This window comes from Solanum lycopersicum, chromosome 5 (genome assembly GCF_036512215.1).
Source record: "Solanum lycopersicum chromosome 5, SLM_r2.1".
Lineage (NCBI taxonomy): Eukaryota > Viridiplantae > Streptophyta > Magnoliopsida > Solanales > Solanaceae > Solanum > Solanum lycopersicum.
Window position 1 is genome coordinate 35,842,177 of NC_090804.1, and position 9,821 is coordinate 35,851,997.

General features: G+C 32.4%; 2 protein-coding genes across 2 annotated transcripts; one reads left to right on the plus strand and one right to left on the minus strand.

Moving 5' to 3' along the window:
* Positions 1–848: 848 nt before the first annotated feature.
* Positions 849–2,728, plus strand: LOC138348785 (serine/threonine-protein phosphatase 7 long form homolog). Its single transcript, XM_069298361.1, has 5 exons — positions 849–893; positions 991–1,170; positions 1,289–1,714; positions 1,796–2,323; positions 2,424–2,728. The coding sequence occupies exons 1-4, from the start codon at positions 849–851 to the stop codon at positions 2,207–2,209; spliced, it is 1,065 nt and encodes a 354-aa protein (XP_069154462.1). The 3' UTR covers positions 2,210–2,323; positions 2,424–2,728.
* A 321-nt stretch (positions 2,729–3,049) lies between these two features.
* On the minus strand, positions 3,050–4,480 carry LOC138348786 (uncharacterized). Its single transcript, XM_069298362.1, has 2 exons — positions 3,571–4,480; positions 3,050–3,477 (listed from the first exon to the last, which is right to left on the minus strand). The coding sequence occupies exons 1-2, from the start codon at positions 4,478–4,480 to the stop codon at positions 3,050–3,052; spliced, it is 1,338 nt and encodes a 445-aa protein (XP_069154463.1).
* Positions 4,481–9,821: the final 5,341 nt, after the last annotated feature.

The window sequence follows — 9,821 nt, forward strand, 5'->3', positions numbered from 1 at the left end:
ATTTATTTTAATTAATTTTATACTTTTATATGATATTGTTGATATATTCAATCTTTTGATACTCATATTAATGTTAATTTTTCTATTTATTTTTTGTGTATAGATATGCATCCATCAAATTTATACGTACATCCTGGTCCAGTAGAACATGATGTATTAAAAATTCAAGTTCATCATCGTTCCGAAGGAATTTGGAATGGTAGCATAAAAGAAGAGAGATGTTGCTTATATACGCGTCGTGATGATATTGAATTTTGGCAACATTTAAAATATCATCCATTACATTCTCGCATCTTTCAATATTTTGAAAATTGTAGATTTAAAGGAATTCTTGATGTTGGATGTGTGTCGTATGACTCCGGATTAATTTCTGCTTTAATTGAAAGGCGGCGTCCGGAAACTCATACTTTTCACATGCGAACTGGCGAGGCTACCATAACTTTACAAGATATTGAAATTTTATTCAGAATGGTAGTAGATGGTAGTCCTATAATTTTAAATGGGGCTGATTCTTTAGGGATTATAGGTAGACAAGAAATGATTTTTCAATTAACAGGATGGTTACCCGATACTAGTTGTTTTTCTGGTGTTAGTAGATTGTTAACATATAAATTGATTGAGTATATCGAAGGTTTGAAAGTTATTAATGATAACTCAACTGAGCATGAAGTTCAACAAAGATTTAGATTATATTTATTATGGTTATGTGGTGGATCAATATTTCCGGATAAATCTAATAACAAGATTAATTTGGACATTTTGATTGACATGAGAAATTTAGATTTAATGCCAACTCAAGCATGGGGATCGGCCGCATTATCATATTTGTATGTTTATGTCGGGCGTCAATGAAAAAATCAAATGAAGTTTGTGGATTTCTCTCTTTAGTGCAGGTATACATATTTTTTAATTAAATATTTTTTATATACTAGTAATATGCACTTTTAAATTTAAGTGCATTATAAGTAATGGTGAATTTATTTATTGTAGATTTGGGCATGGGAAAAAATTATTCCCCTGCAACCATTGTCAAAGCCTCTAAGAACCAATCAATTTGAGGCTTTAACTGCGCTTGCACGTAAATGGACGCGACGTAGAAATCATCAAAATGAGGCACGAACTGTAATCGGTGTGATGAGGGATGTACTTGATAATCTAACTGATGAACAGGTATTTAATATTATTAGTATCTTATACTTTTCATATTTTATTTTATTTTAAATAAGAATATATTTTTTTCTGCCAATGTTGTTTTTATAATTATCTTACTTAATTATTTTTTTTATAGTTTATTTGGCAGCCTTATTCGGAAGATGTTATTAATGGATTGCCTGAGTGGTGTCGGTCAGGACAACGTGTCTGGATGGCACAGGTGCCACTGATTTATGGAATTTATCGTGAGTGGCACATGGTTGATCGTGTTGTGAGACAGTTCGGTTATTTACAACATATTCCTGGACCGTGTACCCAATTTTCCGAATATCATTTTAAGTCTGATAAACGATCAAAAATAAAACAAGAAGATATAGATGCATTTAACTATACACAATATTTATGGGAACAACGTCAAAATCGTATATTTCGACCTCTATTTGTAAGTGATCAAACAGATTACTTCCGTTGGTACATGAGGCATACCCGCATGGTCATTGGAAATCCACAACATGTTGTACAAAAAGGGTATCAACACATGGCAGGAAGACATGAGGCATTAGTATGTATATTACATAAATTTCAAATTATTATGTCAATCTTTAATAAATTTTTTTTATTAATATTTGTTTATTCATTATAGGCTAGGGGTCATGAAATGCAGTATCGTCGAGCTTGGATGATTGAAAATGATGAAAATCAATCTAATGAAATGAGACAATATGCAGCGGAAGTCGCTCGTATTTCAATGGAGTCAATGAATGCGGCCTTTCAGGGAACGCGATTGAGCTTTGATCATGATTACAATCCTCCCACTCAATACGATGAACCACCACCAGTACAAGTATCTCGCCGATCACGACAAACAACACCGAGAGAGGGTGCTTGTCGAGGTAGAAGGGCCACTAGTGAAACAGCTGATTTTTCTGCAGGGCCCTCTAACACTAATGTGGCGACTCCCGAGCCTTATTATCCCACATTTGATTTTTCTGTAGGGCCCTCTAACACTAATCCGAATTTTTCTAGTCAGCAAACAGTTGGTTTTGTAACTCCGTAGGTTCCAATATCTGGGTTTGCACAATTTAGTGGTTCTCAATATGGTTTTCAACATGGTATGCGTGAATTTCCGATACATAATTCTCCATTTGGTGGAAGATTGAATTTTTCGAATGTAAGTATAATTATTTTCATACATTTTTTTTAACTTTTTATAATTTTTTTTATTTTTATTGCATGTTTATTTGATTATATTATGTTATATTGTATTATAGGTAACTGCGTTTGATGATTCAAGATTTAATGCTGGGGCTTCACAAAATTTAGTTCTTAATAGACAAAATCCACCTCGGAGAACATCTAGGCTACACAAATCAACTAGATGTGGAACAGGCAATCACTATCAAAATGAGGAAGATTTTGAAAATGAAGATGAAAATGAAGATGAGAATAAAGATGTAGAAGATTCGGATTCAGAAGAATAATTTTTTTATGCACCTTTATTCTAAAAGGCTGAAGATTCGAATTTTGAAATATGTAAATTTTGTTGTTTCGTGCAAGTTTGAACAAAGTAATGAGATTCTTTCGTTTTTTTATTTATTATGTTTGAACAAGTTTGCAGGATATATCATATGTCAAATCAATACTTTTTGTCAACATTTTTGTATTTTGAATAACATTGCAGGATTTACTTTTTTTTATCATAAGTCAAATCAATACTTTTTATGTTAGGTCAAATCAATATTTTTTATATTAGGTAAAATCATTATTTTTTACGTACAATATTTAAAATGCACAAGACAAATTAAATTCATGTCAACAAATAAATATAAAAGATATATCATAATATTAATAACAAGATAATAAAAACACATTAACCTTAAAAACATATACAAAATATTTAATATCGAGTAGGACATCGTGCCTTTGTGTGACCTGTCTCCTTACAAACACTACATTTTCTAGTCATGCGAGCCGGAGCTATATCCATATCATTCTTAAGTCGGCTTCTTCCTTGCGTACCACTTGTCTGCAAATATTCAGTATTTGCAATTAAATTAAAAGGAGCTGGTGGCCAATACATTTCATCACCCACTGGATTAAATGTCTCACTGTATGTTCGTTTGTAATATTTTGCACTGTAGAATTTACTTACATAAGATTTTGGCTCGATTCCGCGAAGTCCACAAAATTTGATGGCATGCGAACAAGGCATATGATAGTTTCTCCATTTTCCACAAGAACATTTCTTACCTTTTGCAGTAACCTTGTGGACATTTCCACCTTTACCATCATGAGCAAAAGTAAGAATTTCAAAAACTCCATCACCTGTATTGTAAGTCATCATATCTGTGTGCCCTTGAGCTCTTTGATAATAATCATTAAATTTTTTATCTATCGCAAGAGGTTATGGCATATTACTTTGAAGTAATGCAATTGCAAGATTGTTTCTTTCGACAAAACGATCAACGAGAGCTTTGAACGTCATTCGAACCATGGCAGTCACAGGAAGCCCCCGAGCTTTTTTCAATAAACCATTATATGACTCAGACACATTTATCGTCATGGAAGCCCATCTACGACCACCATCCTTATACATTGTCCATTTTTCCAAAGGAAATTCATTTAACCATTCATATGCTGCAGGAGACAATGTTTTGATTTGTTGCATCCGTTGCATAAACTTTTTCTCCTGATGCTCAGTAGCAGCCAACCACATTAGATTTTCGAGTTCACTATTTACAAATTTTTTATTAAAATTTGCTTTTAAGTGTCGACCACAAAATCTATGATATGTGTTGGGTGGACTCAACCAATCATAAGATTGAACGCACTGCAAGATTCCTTGATGACGGTCAGAAATAAGACAAATTCCTTGTCGTTCACAAACTACATGTGTCCATAATAACTTGAGAAACCATGACCAAGACTCAAAACTCTCACGTGCAACTAAAGCATATGCAAGTGGAAAAATATTTCCATTCGCATCAATTCCAACAGCAATTAACAATTTGATATCATACAAACCATAAAGATGTGTGCCGTCGATAGAAATGATCGGCCTACAACTTTTGAAACCATCATTGCTCTGTTTAAAAGCCCAAAAAAGAAATTTAAAAATTTGCTCACCTTGCATTGTTGTAGAATGATGCTCCCACTCAATAATAGTGCCTGGATTGAATAATTGTAGTGCAGCCATGTATCGAGGTAATGCCTTAAATGAACTTTCAAAATCACCATAAACCATTCGAAATGCTTTTCTTCGACCTTTTTGTGCTTTTCTGTAACTAGGAGTATAGTGATGTTTTCCTTTGATAATTTCACGGATCATGTTAATATTTATGTCCGGATTTTACATAACATATGGTATTAATGAAGTGGCAATCATGTTATCATTCAAATTTAAATGATCCTCCTTATAGTTATCTGTAAGACAAGTATGCGGTTCAATCATTTTTCCTGTCTTCCACATACCGCTTGAAATCTCTCTAAACTGAATCATCCAATCACACCCTAACTCATGACGCTTGCAAATAACTTTCCAACTTTTACTTTTGGATTGATCACAAAGAAATTCTTTTTTAATAGCAAGACTATATGCTCTTACTGCAGATTTCATTTGCATCTTATTCATAAATAACATACATAGTTGCATATACAAATTAAATTAATCAACATGCAATAAATAAATAAATAAACAACTATAAAATATTTTGTTTTCAACAATCGAACCTGACTGGATATGTTTATGATTGTTTGAATTCCAAAGTGCCGTTCGAATGGAACCGTCATCTCTCGTGTACATAAAATCTTCTGCATTTTCGTCAGTGTGATCTAGTATGGAATCGCTGTAGAATGATAATTAATACTTTGATCTTCAACGGATGCATTAGGTGCATTATCCACATTATCATCATCGCCGTCATACATATCATCACTGTCTGTTAATTCATGCTAGGAAGGTTCATCATTGTGCAACTCACCAACTCGTTCATCACCCATAACATTATTATTTACAATTTGTGTACAATAACTCACTGCATTTTGAATTTGATCATACCTATAAAAATAATAATATAAATATACTACATATAAGAAAAATAATTTTTAAGAAATAAGAAAACATTACTTTATTTAACTATTAGTTGAATCCGATGAGAAACAATTCAAATGACTGAAATTTTGGCTAGACTCTCCCATAATATTCAAATGTATTTACCAAGATAGAATGAGGATCGGAGTGTCACGTTCCGACACTAAGATAGTATATTGAGGAGCGGAGTGTCACATACCGACACGAGGGGAATAAAGATAATGAATCTTGAAATATGTTAATATATCAAATCTAATGAACTAAATTCCCAAATGAGTATGATGAGGAGGTGTGAGTCCTCATTGATGTGCTTGGTGTTGTAACCAAGGGTTATGGTAACTGTAAATGCTGCATGCTAAGGATATTAGTTGATTTTATGATATTGCTTAATACATACTGTTTTCTATTTTGAGTTGGCCGATGATATCTACTCAGTACCCGTGTTTTGTACTGACCCCTACTTTTATTGTTTCTTCTTGTTTATTTGTGGAGTGCAGCAAACGTGCCGTCATCTTCGACTCAACAGTAACTCAAGCCAGTCTTCGTCACACCGGATCTTCAGGGTGAGCTAACGCTTATAGCTTGGACTGGATCTTCTCCTTCATGTCTTGATGCCTTGAACTTCCGGCATGGACTAGCTTCTTATGTATTTTTAGCTTCTTAGAAACTCTTAGAATTAGTAGTTTAAAGTAGATGTTCTTGTGATGATGACTTCCAGGTTTTGGGAATAATAGATGTTGAATATTGATAGTTATTAAATTGGTTTTTATTAATGAGTTTAAGTCTTCCGCATTACTTTCTGTTGTTATTACATTGAAATGTTAAGGTTTAGATTGGTTGGTTCGCTCACATAGGAGGGTAGGTGTGGGTGCCAGTCGCAGCCCGGATTTGGGTCGTGACAAAAATATATTTTTTTTTATAAATCGCTGCACTGGCAGCGATTTTTTTTTTTAAAAAATTCTTTATAAATCGCTGCCAGTGCAGCAATATACATTATTTTTTTAAAAAAAATGAAAATTAAAAAATAATATCAAATCGCTGCCCTGGCAGCGATTTGTAAGAAGAAAAATTTTGAAATCACTGCTTGAGCAGCGATTTCATTTTTTTATTAAACAAAATTTTTTTTGGCAAAATCGCTGCCTCAGTAGCGATTTTACTTTTTAGTTGAAGTAATCGCTGCGTCAGCAGCGATTTTACCGTTTTGGTTTATATAAAATTTTATATACCGTTTTGGAATTTTTGTTAATATTTTCTACCCTTTGAGTTTCGGACTCAAATTATTATTAAGTGGTAACAGTATGTAATTGTTATTACTTCATATGAAATTAAATGGTCGATAATATGTAATTAGTTTATGCCATTTTACTTGTTATTGTAGGGACGATATTAAAGTTGATTTTCTATTAATACAATCACCTCAATTTATGATATTGTCTGAATAAACTAATTATATTTAACGAATCCGTTAGTTAAGATCCAGCGCTGGGTGAACGATATATAATTCGCCATTGTCCATATTGTACCTCTACGATCGGAAACTGGCCATTATTATAACAATTTCTTGTTTAAAGGCAGGGAGTACCAACTGGAATGATTTATGAGTGAAAACTATAAAGGCATGTTAACATAAACCTATTAATTTTTTTTACATTTATTAACGGCTCGTTAATATATTTTATACCTACAAATGGTAAGGTAATCAGAAACCCATGTTGGAATTTGTTAATCAAGTATTCTAATGCTACTTAATGTTGTTGGAAAAGTTCATTACTACAAACATTTGACACACATATATTTATTGGCTAGGTCAACTTTTCCTATTCGATAAAATAAAGGATAGTTCTATTCCAACTGCAATAGGCCAATTAGATTGTCGAAAATTGGTCATATTTGGCCAAAATACTACCGACACAGTGGAAAAAAACAATATTATAAGATGATTAATACTTAAATATGACATGTACGTATAATTTGTAATTTTTATTTTATGTATTTAAAATGAAATTATAATCTAATAGATATTTTGAGTGTGAACGTTTTTATTGATCAAAGTAACACCTAACAAAGGCAATGTAGTACTTTTGAGGTGTGAGTGTTATAGTTCAGTATCGAATTGACATCAACAATAGTTTGTATGTATTTCCAGACAACATGTATCGTACTTGCGTAACAAAAGGAATTTTCAATTGAATTAGATAGAAAATTAACAATTAGTAAGTAGTTAAGAAGATACAACATTCAGTGTGGAGTAAAAGATCCACATTGTTTGGATATATATTTCAGAAAATACATCTACTTTCTATTGGCTTTTTGTTTCTTTTGATTGATTTAAGCTGCTCCTTTTGTGTTTTTATTGTCCCTCTTCCTATACATCCTTACTAAATTGACTTCATTATCCACGATAATTGGCGCATCATCTTCTGCCTTAAGTATATCTTCAGCAATTAAGCTACGTCGGGATTTGAGTCATTCATATCAGTTCTCATAGGGAAGTCAAATTGCTTTTCTTTAATCAACACCAATTTGCAGAAGTAGTAACATTCTTCCTTCTTTATAAGATTTAAGGAATTTGATATGTTAGTTGGTAAGGTTTCCATAACGGTACACATTACAGTAAATAAATATCCCTTAGAAAAACTCAACTCTATACATTAAGTTAATACCTTTACTGACTTCGACTCTAAGTACTCTTGCATGTTGCTTCAACCTAATATATATTTAGGCGCTTCAAAAAGAATTGCTCTAGCACGTCGGTCTCTATTGCACAGCTCAAGTCGTTAGCAATACCGTAAAAATAGGGGGCTGTAACATTAATATAATTTTTTTAGTAATTAGTAAATATTGAATCACATTAAAACAGCTTAGAACCGCATTTCATATTCGACATTCTGACTATTGCAATTGTTACAAGCAATAGTGTCTTCTAACTTGCAAGACGAATAATATGCCTCATTTTTATTGAGTATGCCTTCATTTGTTGATTTGAACTTGTACATACAATCATGCAAATTTTCTACATAACGTATTTAAAAATATACATTGAAGATACAAATGAATTTATTTTACAGAGTGTTGAAGTTTAAGTTAGTATGTACCTCTGAATCAGCAAAAAACCCACAAGAATATTGGCCTATGGAACTTCTATGGCTCTTCTCATTGCCTTAGTAGGCGTTCTTGTAATATCATTATTGTCGGCCTTTTTGATTTCATGCGTGTATTTATGATGTGGTTAGTTAAATATATCACCTATTTAGACTCACGTCTATATAGTTCAAAGTATTGTCAATTTGTTGGGGATATTAATATGTAAACTTAGGACAATCATAATAGAGGAAATATGCCCTATAATAGGATTTTCACTAACACTTGACAGTTGTGGCTGTTTGGTTAAAGTAACTATGCAGAATATATTTGTGAATTATGTAATGCACCATGCTCGAAGGTAGTTTTCTATTTGGAACATTGAATTCATCTGCTCGCAGTAATAGCGCAGATCCCAAATTGGCCTAGTATTACAAGAGCATTGTAATGTTTAGAAATCATGAGTATATGCAGTTTCTACATGATAAAGAGTTACAATACACTATCGATACCTTAAAAGATTGGGACTCTGACATCATATAAGGCAAGTATAGGCTTATAATCTTATAGTTTTTCGAGGAATGCACCTTCATTTCGAGAAAAATATCCCCATACACTGACTGTTGTATGCTCCATGTTGGATCAATTTTAAAAAGTGAATAGTAAATACATCATTTTATCTATATACACATGGTACAATATACATCATTTCAACTTGTAGATGATTTCTAACAACTATTTCACATCTTTTGGAATTTTACATTTTGAATGAGGGGATTCAGCGAAACTAAGAGCAAGTCAAGTATGCATATTGATCAGGTAAATTAGTCTTTAGAATAATTTAATGGGGCATTACAAAAATGTCTTAATCATGTGGATATATACCTAGAATAGCACCAATAGGTAATTTATCAGTTGTTCCAATGATAAAAAGCCATTAGAAAATTTATTAGTTAAAACTGTGTGCTCAGTCTCCTTAATGATTGTATTGATTGTAGTGGCCAATTAATCTTCTTTATGTAGAAAAGAGTAGTTGGGGTTGATGCCATGTATTCACCCTTTGCAAATGTAGTAACTCTTATATGGGAGTCCTCCCAAGTATTTATATGCATATTAAATAGTGTTGATTTAGTTGTTGTCTCTAATTTTAAGCGGCGGAGGAGTGGAATCATATATTATTATAAGTGCAATGCTTCAACCATCTAAGTTGAATTACCATTTTACCCATCCACTAAATTAAAATTGTTGTAAATCATTTTTGTGGATTAATGAATGACCATAACTCCTTGGTTAATTCCCTTCTTTATGAGTAGTAATGTTGTTGATAATGTGGTCAAATGGATGCCCATAACTCCTAAGTTAATTTCATCCTTTATTGGTAGTAATGTTGTTGATAATTTGATATAATGGACGAGCACAACTCCTAAGTTTATTTCCTCCATAATGGATAGTAATTCTCAAGATTTAATGTAATGTTTATGACACCCTTTTGTATTCC